Raw genomic sequence first — 24,860 nt, forward strand, 5'->3', positions numbered from 1 at the left:
GATGACAGTGAGTGCTCCCCCAGCTCAGTGAAAAGCTCTTGTGCAAATTAAGGCTATTCCTGTGGATGCAACTATGGTAATATATGCTGACTGACCAGAGTCAAATGGGGAAACACTCATGGTGGTGAAGAGAGAAGAACTGAAGAGTGCCCAGCGCCCTGATGATTCAGGAAAGACAGAAAAAGCAAAGAGGATCCCAGAGTCTGAGGAGGAAGGAAGAGAAAAGGAGTAAGTGGATTCTAGTAAAACCTGAAGTAAAAGCCAGAATGAGTGGACCCCTCAAAACCCAAGCCTTGAAGACCTAGGAAAATTAGACCAGAGATATTTTGGCCAGGCCAGTGTAAGGAAATTTAGGATCCAGGAACAAGGATTTGTTTTCTCATGGACGAGGAAACCTAGACAAAGATCTTGGATTTGGTCTGTGAATGAAATCAGGCTAGAACCGAGGAAAGAGCCTTCCTAGAGGAATGCAGGGAGCCAGACCTGAGGAGTACTTGGCTTGGCTTCTGAGCAGGAGAGAGCAGATCTCTGTACAGTTCTGCAACCGCTGACGAGAACCCAGGCTGTGCCATAAGAAAGCCTCTCGAGGCCCTGGGAAGGTTCTGAGCAAGTTCTGCTGTTGAGGCCAGACTTTGAGGAAGCAATCATTCCTGGAGTTGAGAAGCCATGATCTGGCCCACAGACATAGATCTGGAGACTGTGAAGGCAGGATGCCCTGTATTTCCTTATGTAGGCCAAGATTTAGAGTATGAGTTTAAGCAAGATATTTCCCATCTCTGGGCTTTAATTTCCTCCTCCACAGGTTAATGTAAATCTGAGTTGTAAGAATCAGATTACGAGCTCAGGCATCAAAGTGGTTTGGTAATGATGTGAATGCTCTGTGTGAGCCATTACCCCTTCCTCTTCTGCGTCACTCTCACTAATGTGGATCACAGGAATGCCTACTGCTTAGGCATCCTTTACTAAAAATACATCCCAGACTCCTCTGAAGCCATAAGCAGTATCCTGGTGGTCTCTCAGTCCTCTGTGAGCAGAAGAGAGGTCCCCCTTGCAGCTGAATTAGGGCTCAGACAGGCTCTCTGTGATGCCTACTGCCTTGACTTCACGAGAGCTTTGAGGAAGAGAGTGTGTGTGTTTCTCAGCAGTCGACTCATTCGGAAGTACAAATGAAGCCATCGAAATGTCTTCCAGTTTCACCCAGAATGTAAGGAGTTCTGCTGTCACGCTGTAACCGTGGTCTCTCTTCAGAGTGCTAAACCAAGATGAGGCAACCGCGAGGGCCAGACAGATGTCAAAATTCATTCCAGAATGCCCTGCCAGATACAGGGAAGGTAGTGCGGAAAGCTGCTTCTGAGACTCCAGAGCTCAAGCCACTAGAAAACCCATTTGAAAACTTCCCTATCTCACTTTTCGGCAGCAATGTTTTCGCCAGTAACTCAGCACCAACTCGAAAGTACGCGTGCACAGCTGCTGTTCCATAACCGAAGTCCTCCTCGTGGTGATGTAACGTCAGTCAGCAGCTCAGAACGTGAATGCGTCCCTGCGGAACACCCACAGAGACGCCTGGTGCCCCGGCTTCCTCTGGTCCGTGGCCTTCACACAGACCTCTGACTTCCCCAGTACTCACAGGCCATCACAGGCTTAGGAGCGGGCCAGAAGCTAAAACACCTTTACCAGACGAGGCTGAGTCCTAAGCCCTCTCCCCAGCAGGGCCTCAGACTATTCCAACGAGTGTAAAGAGGAAAATCTAGCAAGTGAGAGGCCAGATGGAGTCCTGCTTCTCCCGCTGCAGTGCGTAAGGAGAGGTGATCTAACCTAGTCCCTGAGCACAGCCAGGGTCAGGAACCCGTGCTCTGGTCCTAACTTTGCCAATGCTCTGCTGTAGAGCTCTTAGGTGGGTCACTTAAGCTCTCTGTGTCTCAGTTTCCACATCTTTCAAAGGGGAATATGAAAGTGGCTTCCTCATAGTACTTCTAGGATAAACAAAGAAATAAAATGGAATAATCCATGTAAAAACCTAAGGGAACAAGTAGAAAAATGCTATACAAAGTATTCTCTTTCAATGATAAGATGCTCAAAATGTTCGGTGCCCCCGACCGTCACACCCCCACCACACCCAATCCCAGCTTCAAGGCAATGAATCCCTCAAAACGAAAGGCCCTTTTCTTATTTTAGTAGCTTTGTGTCTAACCAGTACCTCTCTCCGCCAAGTAGCCCCAAAGGCTCCTCTGGGCCAGGATGGCAACATTGAGGTTCATTTTTCGGGGAGTCCAAGCCATGAAGAAGCCTATAAAACATCAGGAAAAGGCCGGGCCACCTGCCCCTCTGAACCTCTGCCTGAGCCCAGGTTGATAAGGGCCAGGGGGAGCTCAAAATGAGAGACTGAGTTCCTAGGACCTTCGCTAGCCCCACTGCCATCCCACAGCCACACAGTAGGGCGGCGTCCCCTTGATGCTCAGAGAGCCCTGTGGGCCACCCGCACGGGCAGCACAGACTCTGTGTTTGCACACGGCTCACCTCCTTTCCTTTGTGCTGTGTACGGGAACAGAAGCAAGGCCCGTTAAAGAAGCAGTGGCCCTTTCTGCACGGCTTCTACTAACCCTCGAGCACCGGCAATCCCCATGTTTCCTTCTGAACCACTGATATCTAGAGCTACCTACCTTCTGGGCATCCTCTCATGTGGCTTCCACAGGAGAGTGCCAACAGTTCAAATTTAACTTTTTCGTCCCCCAAACAGGTCCTTCTTCCCATGCTCCCAACTCAGTGAATGGCAACCCAGTGGGCAAGACAGACCTGGGTGTCAAGCCAAAGGACTTTCTCTCCCTCACTTTCCACCACCAACCAGACTCCCAGTCCAAAAAAGCTCCTGTGATCTGATCTCCTGAAGTCCACGCTTCCTCCTTATAGCCATTGTCACCGGTTTCATTCAATCTTTCCTCGTTCTCCTCTGTACTATTTTGGTCTCCCTTCCTACAGCTAAAGTGACCTTTCTAAAATTTAATTCAAACCGCGTCCCTCCTTGCTAGAAATCCTCTCGTCACTCCTCACAACCCCCAGGACTGAATGCTAAACTCTGCAGCGTCATTTACAAGGCCTTCCAAGCACTCTGGTTCCATTCCCATCCCCAGCACACCTCATGTTCCCACCCAGCCAAGCTACCTGAAATCCCCCTCAGTGCCCCAGGCTTTCTCTCACTTCTGGACCTTCCTACTGGCCATTCCCTTTGATTACTTAGTCTAACCCTCTCCCTCATCCCCCTTCACTAGACTTAAAATCGTGTCCCCTAGGAAGTCCTCTATGAAAGTTTTTGCAGTGTTACATGCACCTTCTCGACACCCCGGTGACTATCCCAGCGCTATATCACATTTATTGTTGTTGCTTATTTAACCGTCTCTCCCATGAGACTGTCAGCTCCAATGTGAGACTCTTATTCACTGATATGTCCCTGACATCTAGCAGAACATCTGGCACATACTAGGAGAAGAATCTGTATTTTTTGAACATTGAGTGAATAAATAACTGGATGAATGGATGCATAGGTAAGTGGCCCAAGTACAAATAGTTAAACCCCTGAGAGCCACAAAGGGCCCATTTACAGCATCTCTATGGCCTCTAGGCCAAACTGTTTTCGGCAGGACAGGACAGGCCCGGCACAGACCAAAACCCACTAATACCAGAGGCCTTGCCTGACTTCAAGAGCCACCAGGGATTTGCAAGCTACCATTTCGTCTTTGCCATCCCTTACTTTTCGGAAATCTCTTCTCATGTATCGCTGGGATAGACTATGTGGTGATGGTGCCGGGGAAACACGGTGAGGGGCAGGCACGCAGAACAGCTGAGGAACTGGGGCCACAGAGCCAGAGCCGTGTGCAGGGCTGAGTGCGCAGGCTGGGGGGTACCCAACAGCTGACACAGCCTCAAGTACGTGGCTGAGAGGAGGCGCCGGGAGGCCCAAGGGTACCAGACCAGAGAAGGCAACCAGATATTGGAACAGGGCCAAGGGAGACAGGGAAGGCCGAGTGAGGTTCCAGCTAGGAGGACGACAGGGATGAGGGTGAAGGGCAGGGATAAGGGGAGGACAGCTAACAAGTTGTGGGGTTCTGGGTTGTTACCAGAGTAAATGAACCCTTCTAGCAAGCAGGCAAGTTGGTGGACACAAAGGGCTCCTGCAGCTTATCTTCAAGAGCTCTCAGGGTCCCTAAATGCTCAGCTACCCCTGCAGACCCTTCACCCGACAAACTCCACTGATGCAAAATCTCAAGCAAATCAACTCTGGGTTGTACGGCCGCGTAAAATACGTTCCCCAGTTTTGTTGCAGAGAAAAAAACAGTTCAGTCTTTGGATTCTGACAAGTCTTGTTTTAAACAAACCTCAGCCCTTTCATCTACGGGTTAGAGGGCCCCGACCTCAGTTTTCTCAGCTAGAAAATGGGGATGGCCACCTCACAGAACCATGAAGCCCCATGCACCATTCCAGGCACAGTGTAAGTGTGTCGTAAATTGGCTTTCTTTCCCTTTTCCTTCCCCCTTCCACTCTAAACGAAGCCCAATTGGTCCCATTTTAAGTGTGCATGTGGGAGTGGAAATGGGCATGAAGGAGGACCTGTGTTGCTGACTCATTAGGACAGAAGGCATGAGTCAGGGCTGTGTAATACCCAGGGATGGAACAGGGACACTCCTCCCCCCACCCAGTCATCCTCATCCAGGTCCCTGGGGTCTTGGCTGGTAGTGGGTCCCCTGTGCTCAGGGAAAGCAGGCTTCATTGGTACCTTTCTCACCACATTCGGAGAGGAGTGCTGGATGGTGCCGTCCAGTGGGGGGACACCGGGAGGGGTTTCCGCCCCAGATGCCTGGGGCAAGTTAGCAGCAGTATTCTTGTCAAGAGGGAGAGCTGGCTTTGGACCTTCAGATGCTGGTGGCTCATCTGAAGCCTGAAGGAGAAAATAAAAACTTGTGTGGGTTTTCCCACAGAGAGCAGCACCGGCGGCAGAGGCTAATGCCCACCGCGCACTGCCCATTGCTACCAACTACGCATTGGGAACTGCCGAAAATTTTTTCATTAAGAAAGATCCTCTTATCTAAACACTTTGTAAGACTACATCCTGATATGACAGTCTTGGGATAGAACCCAAACCGAGAATTCTGGGCTCACTCTGTCATATTCACCATAGCGATCCTAACACCTCTGACTTAACATTTTGTCTGTGGTCCTCAATGAACCCTAGACCTTTCTCTGCCATCCTCAGGGTAATGTCCTATCCCTTCAAAGGAACCGAGCCTCAGAGGGAGACATCTGAAGCATGGTCTGACGTTGTCCATGCTAAAGCATAAATGTGAGGCCTTATATTTTATAATACAGTAGAAGTCCATAGAGCTGCTTTGAAGATATAAATGTGATTACAGGTTTAAAGGAGACACCACGGGGGAAAAGTGAGAAAGGATGGGGAGAAGGGGCTACACAGGAAACTCTGGAAAAAAAGACAAGCACGAGTTACGGGTGAAGATATGGAATGCAGCACAGATCCCAGAGGTACGATGTGCACCTCCTCACTGGCTCTGAGCTGAGAGGAGAGAGCAGCAGCCTTCATCACCCCCCCACCCCCAGGGAGAGAACAAGTCCTCTCCTGTGGAATTACAGTCAGCACACCAGGATCCAAGTCTTGGCTCTCATTCAGTGTTTTAGGATCTCTAGGCAAAGGGCTTGCCCTCTCCAGCCCCCACTTGTGTGCCTGTAAAACACGACGGCAATGCCTACCCGACACTGTTGACAGGATAAACGATACCGTATATATGAAACATCCCTAGCTTAGGACGTCTGGGACAAATTTTCAGTCTACAGCTGTGGGTGTTATAAAGATGCTGCCCACCGCCATCTAAGGCATACCTTCCCTCCGCTCCTTAAGCTTCCCTTCCACCTGAGATTCCGAAGTTCCCAGCAAGGGAAGTGGGAGGTTACAAGATAAGAGACAGCCTCCCTTCTGTCCTGGCAGTGGGAGGGGAGTCCGGCACACCTCGGAAGTTTCTACTGATGGACAAGGTCGCCAGAGTCATCTAGGAGGGCAGGGCCAAGCCAGGCCACTCTGGAGGGTATTGAGTCCCGATCTCCATCGGGACTACTGTGTTTTGGGGAGCTTTCCTGAGATGGGCAGGGGAGCCCAGGGAGGACTTGAAATGTGAGCGCTGAGTTCAAGGCCGCCCTCAGATGAAGAAACCCTGTTCCCATGCCACCCCGGGATTGGGGAGGCCGTGTTTGCCGCACGATCCCAGGACAGGGGGTGCATGAGCCCCCACCCCCCAGGCCACCCTGAGGCTCACCTGCACAGCATCCTCTTGGCTCTGGGACTGGACGGGTGCTGGCTGCCTCACGATGTAGTTGATCTGCCCCACGATGGTTTGCTGAAGGTGCTGAGGAGACTTGGTCTGGTTCAGCTGCAGGCTGGGCTGTTGGGCCTGAAGGAGGAGCTCCAGGTCCTTCTGCATCTCCTCCAGCTCAAATTTGTGGTGCATTATATCCACGTTCTGGGAACAGGCGGGCCCAGGAGGGCTCCCGTGCTGGCTGGAAGCCGGATGCTGGGCTGGAGGTAGTGGTGGCGGCTGCTGGGCTGGAAGCGGCGGAGGGGGCAGCGGGGGCAGCTGCTGCTGTGGCTGCTGCTGAAAGTGGCTGAGCTTCAGCTTCTGGTGGTGGCCGAACTGGACTTGGATAGAGGGCGTCTGTAAGACGGGCTGGGCATGGGCTCCCGGCTGAACATCCTGCGGGGGCACGATGCATACCGGCTGGGAAGTCAGCTGCGGCCCCAGCCGCTGGGACGTGTTCTCCTGCTCCACGGGGGGCTGCGTTTCCAGCCAGGGCTGCATCAGCTTTGGGGGCTGAGGGTTGCAAGCCAGCTCTTTCTCCCTGGGCAGCAGGGTAGAGCACTGCAGAGACCCCAGAGGTGGGGGTGCCATCTCAGAGGGCTGCCTAAAGCTGTGGGCTGAGTGTATGCTGGGTGGGGGGACCTGGCCTTTGAGGGAGGGCGAGGCTGGGGAGCAGTGCGAGCAGCACCCAGAGGAGGAACACAGTGATGGAGACTGGAACTTGTGTGAGGGGTGGCTAAGAGTCTCTTGCTGAGCCACTGGGGACTGGTGGCTTTGATAAAAGGATGACGGTCCCTGTAAGCCTCCATAAGCAGGAGTATCCGCCCGGGACAGCTGTCCACCTTCCGTTGTTATACAGCCTGGAAATTCAGAACAGAGAGTGTTGCCAAAGGTAATCTGCATTTGCTCCCCGCTTGCCACTTCATGCTCCTGGGACCAAGGCTTACTTGGGGGAAGACTCAGTAACTTGAGGGCCAGAGGTGTGTTCTATTCACCTTGGTCCCTTGGTGCCCAGCATGGGGTGCTGACCCACAGCAGGGGCCCACCAAAGGTCTGTTGAATTAAATCAAAGGGGAGAGGGAAGCAAAAAATTAACCTAAATATTATTCCTCACTCTGTCAAGTTCAAGAAACTTTCCTAGAAGTTAGCCCCCCAGATGAAGGCAGCAGGTGGCCATTAGCATGACACCCCTACATCAGGCCATCAACACAAGTACAACCTCAAGTTGTCTACACTCTGCCTAAGACTGAACTCCAGGAAATCACACAGCAAGGAAGCTCAGGAATTATCTGCTTACATCTCAGCTCCAAGGGGGGTCGGGGGGGGTGACACTGCCGCTCTCCCTCCCGCCCTCTCTCTGATGCTGATAACCCATTTTGGGCCTACACACACGAATACCCCTGTTGGACCACAGATTCACCTGCACTGCCATCCAGCATTTTGGAGAGCAGGGCCACTGCCTTGTCTCCTCTCCAGCAATGAAACCAAGGTTACAGGGCATTCATGCAGAATGGAAAGCTCAGATTTCAACTGGTCCTGTAAGCTAAGCAGATGTGCTGTACTCATTTTTAGAAATTAGGTAAAAGCCTCACCAAGGGAAGCCAGCTGCTTGGTCCAGAAGTTAGGCTCCCAGGTGAATCTGATGCTCCAAGGGGAGCCGGGATCTGTGTTGCAGTTTGTCTCCAGCAATCGCTGCATCTGAAACACAATCTGACAACAGCACCAAAGGTCATTTCTTTGGGCATCCTGCACCTGAGTGACAACGCCCTCTCCCTCACTCTCTGGACAGACTGAAGGGCTCGGAGCCATGGGTCTTTAACCTCCAGTCCCCCATATGCTCATTTCCTTGCATCTTGGTATCTTCACATCCCTTCCCCTGCTCTTATCCCCTCCCCCCACCAGCTGATTCCCTTCCTCTTATCCAGGTTTCTGGATTCCCTATACTCTTATTTCTTTCGGGCCTTGAATGGTCTGTAATTCTCCCTCAGGATATCACCTACCTGGCAACCCTCTCAAGAGTTCCATTCATTCTACCATAACCTCAATGTAAAAGCCTATGGGGGCAAACATTCTCTGAGCTCCCCACCATTATCCTTCCACCCACATGTAAAACTCCCATCTTCATCAGCTGCCCTCCTCCTCCCTCATCCCTTGCATCCATCTCCTACCATGAACTCGCCCATGCATCTAGGACTTTGGCAAGTATCCAACTCACCCCGCCATCATCTAGTTAACTAACGTCCCAGTCGCCGTCTTGGCCTCTTCTTCCTCCATCTCTTTAGTGTCAATCACCTTCACCTCTCTTCTCAGTTCGGGCACCATACCCAGACCTTTTCTTCATCTAGAGACCTTCATCTGCAATGACTGACCCCCTGCTCTAACTAGCTCTCACTCTTTCTGAGCACGCTCTCCAGCCTCACCGAACTCCCCAAGCCCCACTCCATCAGTGTCTAGGGCCGGCCCAGCTTCCCATGATTTTCAGTAACGTTATCAGTAGGGCCTAATTCCGTCCACATCACCACTGTCCATTAACCTTAGGTCAATCCAGCCATCCCAAAGCCATGTTTTCTGGGGTCTCTTCAGTGACCAATGATCTCGGGGGCACCCTGCTGTTCTTTCTCTTTTCACTTCTTTTCTTGTTGGCTTCCTCTTCCACTCTCCTTGATGATTAAAGTCCTCGCTTCTCTTATCAATTCCACTTACTCAGTGCCTAACCCTCTTATCTCCTCCTACTTCAGAAAGGACAAGAGACATAAAAGACAAACTGCCCCAAACTGGTACCCTGTCTACCTCCAAACATTACACGGAGACCTTCCTGTCCTCCCTCTTCAGAGGAAGTGCCTTTTATGTTTAGAGCCAACTGGTTCTCTCTGCCTTCTCAGTATGCTCACTCCACCACCCATCTCTTCTATCATCAGCCTCTTCTCCCAAATACACTTGCGCAAATGTCTTCCATACTTAAAATCAATCCCCCAACTCTGTCTCCTTCTCAAACTACCTTATTTCCCTTCTTTTCACTTCTGTTCCTACTTCCTCCCCTCCTCTCCTCAGTCCCCTCATTCTAGCTTTTCACCCTCCTGTTTTGCTGGGATTTCTTTCAAAAGATCACCAGGGACCTCCGGAATCCCAGATCTCAAGGCTTCTCTTCACTACTCATCCTCTTTCACTTAGGCAGTAATAATAACATTGACCACTTGAAATTTGAAACTCTTAATTTCTGTGCACCAACCCCTCCTACTTTTCCTGCAATCGTCTCGGACTGTTGCTTCTCACCCTCCTTCACTCTTCTTCTTCCTCTGTCTATGCTGAGAATGTTACTATTTCCCTTGGTTCCAGATGTCTTGTCTCTCTTCCTTCACACACTCTTCTGAAGTGACACCACCAATGCCCCGGTGACTCCCGCATTTCTATTCCCAATCCTGACTTTCCTTCTGACTTCCAGACCCATCAATCGAAACAGATTTTGGACATCTACTTTGAGACGCCCTGCAGGCGCCTTAGAGTCAACATACCCCAGTATAAACCCCACCAACTTCTTTCAAAATTCTTGCCCCTTCTCCTGGTCTTTACCACCCTCACAAGCCCAATACCTCAACATCATCCTCAATGGCTCCTTCCCTCTTAGCCCCCATTTAACCCAAACAACTGTCTTCTGGGATGTCCAGAACACTGTTAGTGTCCAGGCTCATGTCTGAATCCATGACCTCACACAGAACTACAGAATTTCCCACCCGACTTGCCTGGAGGGAAGCAAGGCCGTTTCAGCACCTGTCCTTGGCACGGCGGGGTTTGGTAAAAGATACTTTTCACTTCCTAACCCCAAAGCAGTGATTGATGAGTTGGAGCTCTTACCAGTTCTTTGCTGAACAGGAAAGGGACACTGGTTTTGCTGCAGACTGCCCAATTGATGAAGTTCTGCACATGCTCAAACTGACGGTTGAGGGCCATGACGCTCTGTAACTGCTGCTCCAACTTCCGCTTTCTCTCATTAGTAATGCTCTGGGTACGGACAGAGACGACAGAGTCCCTCATCCTGTTCTTGGACTTCGGTCCACCTGTTTGGGGAGTCTGGTGGCCTGGGTGTCAGTGTGAACCCTGATGGGGTCAGATGAGACTGTGCCCCGAGAGGATGACAGTGGGACAGACTGCTGCCCTGGGTGGCAGAGGGATGTGGGAAGGGAGGGAGGAAGGTGGGTGGATTTTCTAAAGCCAATATGGAATGGGTGATAAATGAATGAGGACATGAACAGATGTATACATCTCTCAGGCATAACTTTTCATGACCCTCTCCTCTGCGGCTATAAGCCTGCATAGTCCAGAAAGGTGGTTGCCTTAAAGCCATAGCACTGATGGGAGTTTGAACTGACTTTCTAGCCCTCAACGAGCCATGCTCCCCAAATGACACTGGACATTTTAAGATATAGGGAACAGTACAGAGCTATGGAAACTGCACATCCGAACTCCAGCTCAGGCAGCTCTGAGCCCAGGGACTAGTTTGGTATATGCCTGGTTTTTGAGGAGAACTAGGGAGAACACCAAGCCATCCATGTGGACCCATCTGTCCACATGTACCTCCAACTCCTCTATGAGCCCGTTGGCCTGTTTGTTCAGCTCATTCATCAGAACCATCTTGGCCATTTTGATCTGGTTTTCCACCTTCCTGTGTTGATGCTTCACCTCAAAAATCCTATAAACAGAACAGGACAGAGCACGGTGAGCCCCTCCCTCCAGGCCTGGGAAGGCCTAGAGACAGCAAACATAATAGCCAACAACTCTGAGGCTGCCTATGAAGATCAGGGCCCAGCAGGCACCAAATATAAAGAAATGAGAACCTTCCTCCACCATCCTAACCTTTGTACAACCCAGCGCACTTGATCTAAGTGGGCCAACGCCCCAAAGCTCGACCAGGCTTTCTCTAGGTAAACCTTAGGTCCACACTCAGGTCACCAGCAGCTCACTACTTACACAGCACTGGAGGCAGCACAGAGAGAGTGAGTCATGTCATCTGTTGTCTTAAAAAGGTGGATATCCATTAAACAAGGCCATGCAGCAAAAAGAGCATGGGCAGAGACAGAAAATAAACTAGTGGTTGCCAAGGGCTGGGGATACTGGGGGGAGTGAGGAGTGACCACTAATGTGCGTCGGGTGTCTTTTGGGAGTGATAAAGTATTCTAGAAGTAAACAGTAATACTGATTTACACAACTCTATGAATATACTGAAAACCACTGAATTGTACATTTTAAAAGGGCAATGTTATGGCATATAGATCAGTAAAGTGTTTAAAAAAAAAAAAAGAACATGGGAGGGGCGCCTGGGTGGCTCAGTTGTTAAGCATCTGCCTTCGGCTCAGGTCATGATCCCAGAGTCCTGGGATCAAGCCCCACATAGGGCTCCCTGCTTGGGGGGAAGCCTGCTTCTCCCTCTCCCCTGCCTGCTGCTCCCCCTACTTGTGCTCGTGCTCTCTCTCTCTCTCTCTGTCAAATAAATAAAATCTTTAAAAAAAAAAAAGAACATGGGGTTTGAAGCCACACAGATCTAGCTTCTAAATCCAGTTCAGTCACTGACTAGCTGTGTGGTCTCAGACAAGTCACCTAACCTCTCTAAACCTCAGTCTCGTCATCAGTGCGACGGAGACACAAAGAATTATAAGAACTACACAGAATCCTGCATGTAGATGCCCAGCCCAGTGCCTGCCTCATGATGAGCTCTTAGTACCTACTAATTCCTCTTCCCACACTAACCATCAGTGGGCCCATATCATTTGTAGATCTATACGGAAGACGCTGGGAAAGGGCGGATAAAGGGCAGATTGCCATTTACTTAATGCATCTTCATGATAAACCCAGAATCTGCTTTATGCCCTTGTTCTCAAGCACCTCCCTCTGGCTATGTCATCGCCACATTCAGAAGGCACGTGCTTAGGCCCAAACTCACACTGACTATCCTGACCTAGCATGGTTCCATCTACCAAGTGATGACCCAAAGCCCTTTCAGAAAGTGGCCACAAGGCCTCTAAGTTCCAGGACATATGCCTTCTGGGACATATGCCCACATCTGCTTAACCTCCTGCATTCTTCATAAGTACTACATCTGTTAGCCTGGTATCAGGATCCAGGATGTCAGGAAACGTAGCATTTCCAGCATTGGCAAGGGGCTAGTATGTCTTACCTGTCCTCAATTTGTTTTGCAGATGTCTGTAGACTAGATTTCTTATGAGCCACCTGTGTAGTCACACTTTCTAGAAGCATCCTCTGGTTTTGCAAAACTTCTTCAAGATGTCTGCACCTAAAGGAGGAGGCAGAGAAAAAGCTGAGGAGGGCCGAGTCTTCTGAGCACGCCAGCCAAGCAAGAACCCCCACTGTATTGTCTCAGCCAGGCCCACAGAAGCTAGGTTACATCTGGAGAAAGTGCTGAGTCTTGGCCCTTTAGGCCTTCTCCAGAGAAGGCCCACAGTGGGAGCAGAGGAGAAAATGCAGCCTCAGGGCCCCAGCCTGGCGTAGGCAGGGAGAGGATTCTGACACACCGCGAGCCCAGCGCTGGCAAAGCAGAGTCCAAAGCCCTCCCGAGGCCCCTTCGGGCAGCCGGCCTGCCGCACCTGTGTTCTTTGTGCTCCACCATGAGGCAGCTGTGGCACGTGAGCACATCACAGGTCTCGCAGAACAGCTTGAGCACTTCCTGTGTGTGTAGAGGACAGTACAAGGCGAAGTCCCCAGAACCACCACTCGCTCCTGCCAGAGAAGACAGAGAAAGTGGGCTTCTCTTGCTCGGAAAGACGCTCAGGTAAGCTCCACTGAGCAGCCCTCAGCCCTCAGTGGACACAGGGGAGATCCAGAGCTTGGAGGGAAGGCAAATGGGAGAGGCCTGTCTCTGGGCCAGGGAGGTTTTAGGAGCACAAGGAAGAATGCGAGCTGAGCCTGGCAGGACTTGCGCAGCTGCGCAGAAATCACACAACGCCCAGCCCCGGGCACCCTGACTGCCGGCCCCGGGCACCCTGACTGCCGGCCCCGGGCACCCTGACTGCCGGCCCAAGGCTGCAGAAGGTGCTTGCTGCTGCCGCACATGGATCTCCTGCAGAGTGGTGGGTCCTCTCAAATTCAACCTAAACCTCTTCATTCACCAGGATGCTGGTGGGGGGTGGGGGGTGGGGCTCCAGGCCAGATCACACTGGATCCCTAACTCTGGTTCCTGTGGGTGCGACAAAGGTAAAACCCCTCCCACGGTTCAAGGACCTTGGGCAAAGACGGTCAAGGAGGCTGTCATTGAAAACAAGTGGCACTGGGTGGACAAATGGATAAGCCCTGATCCGGGCTGTGTAATTAGACAAGTCACTAAATAGAAGTGAGGCATGATTGCTCTGAATGGACGTGAAAGCAGGGAACTCAGCTGGCTCCCACGATAATTCATGACTACTTCTCCCTGCACACCTCGCTCACACTCACTCCTCCCTGTCCCCCCTCAAAGGGAGAGCCCAGCATGAACCTGTCTCCTGAGAAAGGCTCGGAGGCCACCCCTACCCTCACCCCCAGCAGGGAAACAAGGTGAGAACGAGCCACTCTCTGGAAGTCTGTGGTCCGGTGCTGCTTGGGGGCGCGTGAGCCAGGGAGGACTGCAGGGAGAGCTACCTGGCGGTCCCTTGTGGGCGCGGGGAAAGAGCGGGCCCCCGGGGGCAGGGCCGTGCCGGTGCTCCTCGGTACACGAGCTGCACAGCCAGCGGTTGCAGTAGGTGCACAGGATGTGCGCCGCCCTCTTCTCCTTGCACTCGGAGCAGTTCTGCAAGCACAGAGGTCAGCGGTCACACTGGATCCTCCGGGGCAGCCTCTGGGAGGGGCTGTTCCCTGGAGGGCAGTCAATTCTGGAGAGCCGCCTGGGAGGGCCGCATGGTGGCTTGTGAAGCAAAGCATCCTCTGTGACTAAACCAAGAGCGGCCTCAGGGGCTATTCCCCCAAGCCCTGTGCTATGGATGAGGACACCTGAGTAAGTAAGGCAAAGAGGGGCTCCCCAGGCACGCACAGCCCGCACGGGGTGGCGGCCGGTCACGGTCAGTGGGTGATGCTGCGATAAAAGGCCACGCCAAGTGCTAAGGAAGCAAAGGGGGTTCCCAGGGGCGGAACCTAGGAAGTGCCAGGAACTGCGTCATGAGGAGGTGACTTCCGACTGGATGGGGAATGACAAGCACAAGTCTGCCAGGCAAGGGAGTGAGGTGGGAGAGCACGGGCAAAACAGAAAATTCCGTGTGCCTGCAAAAGGGGAGAAGCCACAGCTGGGGGAGTACACAGAGAGATGATCACATATGGCCAAGAAAGAACAAGCACACAGCAACTCTCAGAGCCGTGCTTCCACAACTGCTGTGCCCAAGAGAACCTAGTCCTCTCCTAGTCTGGACGTTCATTCATTCGGTCAGCAAATATCTTGCAGGGCTAATGCAAATCATGAGTAAAAAAGGAGATTTGGAAAAAGTTGGCCTGTCTGGGCCTGAATAATACAGGCTGTCAAAATGATGTGGGTTCTGACAGTGTCCTCATACTGGCATCTGGCAAACCCACAGTGGGGGAGGGGGGAAGAAGAGAAATACGAGTTTTACTAATTAAACTATGAATTCCTTAAGAATAGAGAACATGGGTGTCTGTCTCCCTAGCACCCAGCACAGGGCCCGGCACGTCCCAGACGTTCAATAAGCATTAGATAGAGCACCGAGTAAGTAGACTGGCCAAATGGATCAAATGCAGCGGCAAGGGTACCCCAGAGGAGAGGAACAGGGGGTGCTAGTCGGTAAGTGATGCAAAATTCCAGAAACTCAGGGAAAAGGTATTAGTTGCTAAATACAGGCAAGACTGATGAACCCATTTAGTTCAAGCTGGTGTATAAGTTTCAATTCAGGGGGAGAAAAAAGGAAATAAAAGCTCAGTACTAACATTTTCCAGTAAGAGCTATGAGAGAGAAAAATACCCCAATTTACTTTCCCCAACTCAAATATTTTCATACTCTTTAGATAGAAGGAAGGATGGGTAGGTGGGTGGATGGGTGGATGGATGGACGGATGGATGGATGGATGGACAGATGGGTGGGTGGATGGATGGGTGGATGGATGGGTGGGTAGGTGGATGGATGGACAGATGGGTGGGTGGATGGATGGGTGGGTGGGTGGATGGATGGATGGATGGATGGGTGGATGGATGGATATACAATCAGGCAAACTGATGAAGGAGTAACAAGTCAGATGAAGTGATGGGTGAACAGGTGAATTTATAGACAGGGGCCCCAAAAATTTCTGAAAAGGAGCAGCTGTTTCTTTACTTGTCCTGACTTACCCTGGCCATCTTGGATCGCCCAGTAGAAACACACTGCAGAAAAAAATGTTCAGTTACATCCCTGGTAAGGTATACTCGCTTACACCCAGGACAGGAGATGAGCTCTGGGAGGGAGGAAAAAAAGCAGAGTCAGGGCAACATGGCAGATTATACACAAGGCCTAGACACGAGGCCTTTTAATACACAACACCAAGGTATGAGCCAATACCACTCATGCCAAAATGAAGTACGTTTGATGTCATGGCCTGCACTTACCATCTAGGTACTCTGGACATGACCATCCCAGTAGGGGCCAGCCCAACAGACCTCCTCGCATCTTTGTCTAGGCCTGGTCGTACCTTCCTGCCCTCCTCATGAGCCACTCGATCATAGGCCCAACCCTGTTCTGGTTCTGATAACTGGGTGCCTTCCTGCTGCTCCCACTCCTCATTCCCCAGCTCCGAGAGCCCAACTCCTGTTACTGGCTAAGTTCCAGGGGGTCAGTTTAGCCCAGGGCATAGATCCAGCCACTAAGGTTCCCACACAGCAGAATGACTTTAAAGATCTCACAGCTAGAGCTTTGAGCAAGCTCTCCCCAGAGAAAGTAAAGGCCTCCCTGCCTACTCATCTTGGAGGTATTTTTCTCTTGCTCCTGCCAATAGCAATCAGTCTGCCCATGGGGCTCAGAGGGCTTTCGCTCGGCCTTCTCCGTCTAGCCATGCTGCATGCACTGCACATGTGTGTGTCTCACCTGCGAGCATGAACATCTTGTCCTACCCCCTTTCCCTAGAGAAACGTAACCATCTCCAACACTTTCCTCAGCATAGGGGGTTCCTGGACTACATAAGCCACCCTGGAGACTAGAGTGCTCTTCTGGCCCACCTCGAGAGCAGGAAGCCCACTGCATGCAAGGAAATGAGGCTCCTGAGGGGGGCCAGGTGCCTGTGACCAGGCATGAGGGTGACCTGGAAAGCGGTGGCTATGGCAGTGAATGCAGCACAGCCACCACAACCTCCTTGGCCTCATATCATCGAAATGATACCATGGCAGTTGCAGTCGGACCAACCGAAGTCTAAATACCAGGTTTACCACCCAGTGACCTTGGTTGGGCAAGTCACTTAATCTCACTTAGCTCCTCTGTGCTCCAGTTTCTTCAGATGTAAAACAGGAAGGGAAAAGAAGAGTTGTCATGAGGTTTAAATTAAATAATGCTTGAGAAAGCACCTAATCCTTCGCAAATATTGACTGTGAATTCAAAAGATTTCTCACACCCCATTCACGGCAAGGCCAGGACCTCAATCATCAACTCTCCCAGGTGATCGAAGTCAGAGAGCCTGAGAGGTCAAGCGAAAACATGGCCACAAGCTCTTCTGCCCCTGCATCCATGCTCATGCAATCCTAACCATTAAAAGGTGGAGTCTATCCTCCACCCTTGGAAGCAAGGCTGCCTTCATGACCTGCTCTGGCCAACAGAGCACAGCAGAAGTGACACTGAACAGGTTCCAAGCCTAGACCTCAAGTGGCTTTGTATGATTCTGCTCTGCTCTCAGAACTCTAAGACTGCGCACATGAACCACCCCAGGTTAGACCTGCTGGGAGATGAGAGACCATGCAGACCGATGCCTTGGTTGTCTCCAGGTCTCACTGGAAGCCATCATAAACCAGTTAGCCCCAACGGACCCGCCAGCTGAACACAGACATAGGAGTGAGCACAGCCAAGGTTAGCCAAGCCCAGCCAAGCCTAGCCAAGCCCTGAAGAACCACCCAAAGAGTCTCAGTCCGAATTGCTGACCTACAGAATCATCAGTAAAATACAGTTTTTGTTAACTACTGAGTCTTGAGTGTCTCATAATGCAGCAACAGCTAACTCATCTATCCTAGAAAAATCAAAATCCACGACTTCACGCAAAGTAAAAATTCAATACTCTTTCTCTCCTTCCCCCCCCCAGCCCCTCCCACCGAAGAAACCCTCCCCAGCCTTCACAGAGCCATGGATCTACCATCTCCCAGATATTCTCCTGCCTGTCAAGAACAGTGGCCGGAGATGAAGAAGAATGTTCTTCACAGGTGTCCTCATTCAGAGGAATCGGGTGACTGTCCCTCCCTTCCACTTGGCTCATCCTGGGGAACCACCCTCCTCATCTACCCCCAGGTCAGAAATGCTGCTCTATTTGTTGAAAACGATTTCCACAAGGCTGCTAAGCCCCTGGCAGCAGACGCCCAAACATCCATCTCATTAACCTCATGAAAAAAGAGAAATAACTGAAGAGATCAGACAAGGCCTCATAGCACACCCTCTGCTGCCCCCGGCCTTAAATGCCCAAGTCCCCATCGTGGTGCTCACGGAGCCCTCCAAGCCGGCCTTCCCTCTCTCTAGTCTCATCTTCGGCTTCACCTGCCACACACCCGGTGTCCTTGCCAGGGCAAACATCTCTGCTGTCTTCTCAATATCAAACCTCTGCCTGACTCTGTTCGTGAAAGTGCCGTTCCCCCTCCCCTCCTTCTCAGACAAACTCCTCTTCATCCTTTCAAACCTGTTTGAACGTTCTACCTTGGAGAAGCGGGTTGATTTCCCTCAGGATGAGTTAATTATTCCCTCTTCTGGGTTCCCACAGCACCATGAACATCCTTCTAGTATGACAAATATCACATTGCATTTTAACTATCTGTTCATATGTCTGCATATAAAAATAATCCACAATTGGCACTAAAGGATAGGGCATAATTTTTAGCAGATTGGACAATTACATTTCTTTTGGGTCTGGGTATCCCATGCATATTCCTTGTACTCGCAGCCACTGAAAGTAGTAAGAAGTCATCTGGAAGTTTTCAGGGTGATCAGAAAAAAAGCCAGGCAGGATGCTAAAGGAATCAGGTCTGATCCAGAGCAGAGGTGCGGTGCTTGGGAAAGGCTGTGAATTGGGAGATGTGGGTTCCAGGCCCAGGCTGGCGCTATCTGTGTAACCTCAGGTAAGTGACCCCTGTCCCCTGAACCTTACTTTCTAGAGCGTTAAAATGAAGGGAACAGGAATAACAGCAAGTTGTGGATTATCCAACCCTCTTCCTCTGCTTCCTCCAGCCAAGCTTCAGAAATATTCCCCTGGGCGAGACTGGATGGGGCAAAGAGCCAAACAGTGACCTGCCTATCACCCTTGTCAGCACGTCAGGGGACAGGCTTATGGCTTAGGAGGGGCCTACATCTCATAGCTCATCCCCTGAAGAGGGGCAGCTACAGCAGACAGCGGAGCTGGGGCACCATGGCTGTGGTACGAGCAGGTCCCAGGGAGGCTGTGGGGCCCAGAGCAGACACAGAGGACATACGTGCTCTCTTTCGGTCACAACAGCTTTTTTTTTTTTTTTAAGATTTATTTTAGGGCCCTGGGTGGCTCAGTCGGTTGGGCATCTGCCTTCAGTTCAGGTCATGATCCTAGGGTCCTGGGATCTAGTCCTGCATCGAGCTCCTTGCTCAGTGGGGAGCCTGCTTCTCCCTCTGCCTGCCACTCCCCCTGCTTGTATTCTCTCTCTCTCTCTAATAAAATCTTTTTAAAAAATAAGATTTATTTTAGAGAGACAGAGAGATAGAGAAAGAGAGAGAGCACACACAAGCAGGAGGGGCAGAGGGAGGAGAGAGAATCTCAGGCAGACTCTGTGCTCACCATGGAGCCCGACGTGGGGCTCAATCTCACTACCTTGAGATCATGATCTGAGCCAAAATCAAGAGTTGGATGCTTAACTGAATGAGCCACCCAGGTGCCCCAGGTCACAACGTCTTTGTCCAGAAACTCTTATCTTCCTTCTGAAGATCCCTAACCCCCATCAAGCTGTGTTAACTTTGAGCTTTTGTTTCAATAGGTTTCCCCATTCTTCAATGTGAATACCAAAACAAAGTTTTACTTTACTTATTTTTTTATTTTTTTATTTTTTTAGTAGGCTCCTCACCCAGTGTGAGGCCCAATGAGGGGCTTGAACTCATGACCCTGAGATTAAGACCTGAGCTCACATCAAGAGTCAGACGCTCAACTGACTGAGCCCCCCAGCTGCCCCCAAAATTTTATTTGAGACAACTGGAATACATGAACCTATAGGGTTGCAGGTGTATATATAAAATAACCAAATATCTGCTCATAATATTTAACATTTACTATTTAAGACTTAGTTATTAATACATATTTTAAAAATGTATTACATAAAATATTGAGATACACTTCTGTTTTTCTGTTTAGATTATTCAAGTAATAGCCTTAAGCTTTTATTTCATACACAGGAATATCAATTCTGAGCAATGTAGAGCCAAGACCCAAAGGGCACACAGAACCATCCCTAGAGGAAGTGCAGCTTCTGCCTCCCGAAAGAAGAAGTCACAGGCACGAGAGGTTCTCCTGGGGACACAGGAGCCTGGGACAGAAGCTCTTAAAGCCCAAGGTGTTCAGTCCACCTGTCATAAGAGTGAGCACTCTGGTCCCTGGCAGGTGTGGGGCAGATGATTCTCTTACCACCACTCCCTGCACCAGACCTTTATGCATGTTATCTCATTTGATCATCAAACCACCTCTGAGAGGCAGGCATTATCCCCATTTCATAGCTGGGGAGACTGAGGCTCCAAGAAGACACCACCTGGCAAAGATCACACAAAACAGGGGCAGAGCTACGACTGGAATCCAAGTCTCTCTGATTCTAAACCTCAGCCCTTTCCATTATGCTAAAGGTCTCTAATTTAAGTGTAAACGAGGTAGTTTTGTTTTAATTAATTCAATAATTTTATTATAAGTATTCCATAATATGATTTATTTTAGAGAGACAAAGAGATAGAGAAAGAGAGAGAGCACACACAAGCAGGAGGGGCAGAGGGAGGAGAGAGAATCTCAGGCAGACTCTGTGCTCACCATGGAGCCCGACGTGGGGCTCAATCTCACTACCTTGAGATCATGATCTGATATTCCATATATCCCATATAATATTCCATAATAATGATTAGACTCTAATGATGACCTGAACCCAGCTTTGGATTATGGGAATCCAGAAGGAAGGAACTGAGAGCCAGCCCCATCTGTGTTTCAAGTTTTAAGAAATACGATCTTTGAGAAAAGGCAGGTGAAGAAGACTTTTTCTGCCTGGTAATAAATCTGGGGATAGTTTCATATTATAGAACCAGTGGTTCTCAAACTTTGTTACATATTTGAATCCTATGGAGCACTTTAAACATACTGATGTCCAGGCCATACCAACTAAATCAAAGTTTTAGGAGGTGGGATCCAGGCATAAGCATTTGTTAAAATTCCCCAGGTGATTCCAATACACAACCACGTTTGAGAACCAGCACCTTCGAGAGAGCATCCCCTGCACCCGTACCTGAGCTGGGTAGCTCTTTCCCCATGCCACACAGCTGAGAAGGGCAAGCTCGTCCAGTTTTAAAGAGGCTCCGTGAAGTTAGGAAACACAGTGAATGCAGCTGTGATGTGTCTCCCCTCTGGCAGGGAAGGGAAGAGGGCAGATTCCTGACAGCAGGGTGTCTTGATACCTAGGTACCGTGGGGACCGGTGGTGAGTTAGAAGACACACCCTGCCTCCCTTAACTCCCCGCTCCACTGAAGGACCCAGGAGCTAAGGGCTCAGGGTGCCGCCTGAGCGTCGGCACCACAACCACTGCCGCCGGGGCCTGAGCTCAGGGACAGTGAAGCAGCAAGGGAGGGGGGTCAAGACTGGGTAGCCCACCCTTCAGACATGAACAGCAACGCCAAGGCAACCTGGGGACCAGGGGACTAGGCTGGGAGAGAAATCCCAAAGAGGTCTCAAGAAAGCTAGCATTGGGTCAGCTCAGCCCACCAGGTAGGGACCCATAAACCCCAGGCGCATAAGCCTGAGGCTGACGCTCTGCAGCCCACTGAGGGTTAAGAAGCCCTTCATTCGACAGCTCCTGTCCGCAGCTCCAAGGGACTTTACAGCTGGGCCCAAGCTCTGACTCCCACAGCGCAGTGGCGCTCTCTGAAGCAGCCTGACGCTCCCCCGCCAGCTCTCACCTGTAGAACCAGAGCTGCATGGACCTAGCTTTTTGCATGCAGCCAATTCCCTCACCATACAGATGGTGATGTGGAGGCCCGGAGAGAGGGAGGGGCTTAGCTGAAAGCCACGGAGCCCTCACAAAATATAGGTGCTACCTTGAACCACTGAGCAGTCCCTGATTACCTGCCTCTGTAACCACAAGTAAGACATTCTATCTCCTTATGCCTCTGCCAGTCGCTAGGCAAGGAGAAAAAACCAGCCAACCAACCACCCCTCTGGTGGTATCCTCTGGCACGTTGGCCATCCTCACTACCCATTCCCGCTCTCCCACCCCACGGCAGCCCCAGGGTACTAGGCACCAGCTAAGCCCCCCACCACAAAAGCCCCTGCAGCCCTCCTCGAGCCCGTAACTCAAAGCAGCACCCCCCTCTAGAGACACACTGCACCCACTCCCGAGATGCCCAGTCCCTGCTAGAAAGGCAGACTTTGATCCTAAGGGGACTGCTGCTTCTGCCCGTGGCTGCCAGCAGGCTTACCTGTGGCCCTGCTGCCCTGTGATGAGGGCAACACCTGGGAGAGAAGTCAGAAGAGGGACAGGTGAGACCACCACAGGTCCCAGAGCACGGTGCTCACCAAGTGCCTGGGCACACCCACCCCGCGTGCTGCAGCCGGCGGGGCTGCAGGGCCGAACCCTTGGGGAACTGGGTCCTGGGTGGGGTAAAGGGAGCACCCTGGGTCCTCTCCTTCCTCTGATACATTCCTAGCCGGGGCTGCGTTTCTCCAGCTCACCTGAGACGCTCCTGCAAGAAAAGGTTGGTTGACGCCTCCTGTTCCTGTTTATCTCCAAGGCTCTGCAGCAATTTCCCAAACTGAACAGCAAGAGGGAGACCTCAGAGAGGCGACTCTCTTCCTAGCTGCATCTCCTTCCTAATCCTCTGGGTGCCTCGGAATAGCAGCTCAGAAGGAAGAAAACGAGATTTTCAACTTTCAGGAACTAGCTCTGCCGCCCTCTGCACGGCTCAGGAGGCCATCACTCTCAGCTTTTTAGGACTCGATCCAGAAATCCTTCAGCCCTCCATGTTCCCCAAAATGACAGTGCTCATGTATGGCTGGGATCGGCCCCGATCCGGCAGCTCATTTAAATAGAGCTCATCACAACAACAGTGTTGGTGGAGAAGTGAGTAGCTGCAGGGCCCTGGGGACCCCCTGTTTATACGTAGGAAGAATGATGCAATCTGGGTATCAAAATAGCAATCCAGAACGGAATAACAGGCTCACGCAGCAGCGGTGCCTGCACACCCAGAGCTCAAGTTGACACACTCTGTCAGCCCCACACTGCTGCAGCACGCAGATGCCAGGCACACGCTCTCACCGCATCATTTTAAAAATCAGCAGGAGCCCGAGATAGCCCTCCATGCCCCCGGCACGGAAGGAGGGTGTGGGGGGAGACCTTCGACAGATATTAAAATCTATCTCCTACACACTCACCTGCTCCTGCCACTTCACCTGAAGTCCTTATCCTGTGACGTCACAGTCAGTTGCCATAGTGACCAATTGTCCGTCACAAGTGGAGGATTAGGACTTCGGATGGGGAAGACACACAGTTATGATGCACAAAGGTCCTGGGAGGTGTCCCTTGGCAGCTAACTCTACCCTCCCCGCCCCCACCCCAGGGAGATAACAGTCGAACACAAGCAGGGAGAGAAAAGGGAAGGAAAAGCAGGGTCGGAAAAGCAGGGTCGAGTTGAGGGAAGAGGTTAGCAGGGGGCAAAGCTACAAGTACAAGATAATTGTAAAAGCACACAGCGCAGGAAACGCGTGGGTGGGGAATGGCAGGGAAGACGCTTGGAAAGACCGTCAGGACCGTAAGTTTCTGAAGGGCCCCAAATGCTAAGCTGAGGAGCTTGACCTGTACCCTAAAAGCAAAGGCTCTGGAGAGGGACAGAGCTGGGCTTTGTGATTATCTTGATGAACTGGGGACGGCGGGGGGGTCAGGGGGAAGGCTTGTCCAGTTTAGCAGTAGCGGGGTCCCAAACAAGGGCAGCAATGGAAAGAAAGGGACAGAAGAGTCGTTTCAAAGAGAACCAATAGGGTGTGACCAAAATAGGCTGTGGGAGGGAGTGGTGGTGTGTGAAGAAAAAGGAGTCAATGGAGGGGCTGTCAGGACCAGAGGTGAGAGGGAGGGAGAGCGCTGTTCCCAAACCCCATCTTACGTGTGCTGTATTTTCTCTGACATCAGTAGCCCCTTTAGGTCAGGCTTCACCCTGCTTTGCCGGACCAGTGATTCACAAATCTGGAGGGTCTGTTACAAATCCTGAATCTACCAAATCCAAATCTCTTGGGTGTGGGTGTGGGACCAAGAATCTGAATATTTTTGGCAAGTTACCCAAGTGATTCTTAGGCATTCAGACGGCACTGGCTCAAGGACCAGTGAGCTGGAAGCAATGGCCAGGCTGACTGCAGTGACCGCCCGGCAGGGCTTTCTGCATGCAGTCTTGTCTCTTCCAATCATTCTTCTCACTAAGCCAGAATAACTTTCCAAAAATACAGATTTGAATGTATTCCACTGACTGAAAGTATCCGATGTCTCTCCGCTGCCTAGAGAATAGCTTAAATTGGTCATGACCCTTCACAAAATGTCCCCGAATTTCCCTTCCAGAATTCCCGCTTCCCTCCTTCCAACAATCTTAGATTGCAGCCACAATTAACTCTGTCCATGTCCTCCTGCCTTTCCCCCATAGGCCTCATCCTAATACTATTCCCCACCTGCAGGTCCCTTCCAGATCCTGGCCTGCCCGGCTCCTACACAGATAGTCCTACTTGATGCCACTACAACTTCAAATCCACCCCATTTCCCCAGGCAGAGCCTAAACCAGAGGTCAGAAAACCACAGCATGCTCCTTTTTGGAAATAAAGCTTTACTGGAACGCAGTCATGCCCATCCATTCCCGAATTATCGGCGCTGCAGTGGCAGGGCTGAATAGTGGTAACAGTGCCTATAGGACCCACGAGCCAAAAATATTTACTATCTAGCTTTTTACAGACAAAGTTTGCTGGTCCCTGACCTAAAGCAATGGCTATTTCAATTCTTCTAGCCTCACCCTTTGGGGTTCAATCTTGGTAATGGGGATCCTGCTTATTCCCAAGTCTACCTCCACCCCTGCGTGCCCAAGTTCTGATAACTGGGTCACACTTGAGCCAACCTTCCGTCTGGGGTAGG

General features: G+C 51.1%; 1 protein-coding gene across 1 annotated transcript in view; it reads right to left on the minus strand.

The window, feature by feature from the left end:
• The window catches only part of TRIM66 (tripartite motif containing 66), a 58,773-nt gene that overhangs the window by 18,596 nt on the left and 15,317 nt on the right, over positions 1–24,860 (minus strand). The window contains exons 3-11 of the mRNA XM_019796334.2: positions 15,663–15,766; positions 13,977–14,124; positions 12,950–13,082; positions 12,523–12,639; positions 10,926–11,040; positions 10,206–10,352; positions 7,946–8,063; positions 6,315–7,213; positions 4,778–4,930 (exon numbers count right to left, since the gene is read on the minus strand). Coding sequence (XP_019651893.2) covers positions 4,778–4,930; positions 6,315–7,213; positions 7,946–8,063; positions 10,206–10,352; positions 10,926–11,040; positions 12,523–12,639; positions 12,950–13,082; positions 13,977–14,124; positions 15,663–15,766 — 1,934 coding nt within the window. The remainder of the gene's footprint in view (positions 1–4,777; positions 4,931–6,314; positions 7,214–7,945; positions 8,064–10,205; positions 10,353–10,925; positions 11,041–12,522; positions 12,640–12,949; positions 13,083–13,976; positions 14,125–15,662; positions 15,767–24,860) is intronic.

The sequence above is a fragment of the Ailuropoda melanoleuca genome, chromosome 8 (assembly GCF_002007445.2).
Source record: "Ailuropoda melanoleuca isolate Jingjing chromosome 8, ASM200744v2, whole genome shotgun sequence".
NCBI lineage: Eukaryota > Metazoa > Chordata > Mammalia > Carnivora > Ursidae > Ailuropoda > Ailuropoda melanoleuca.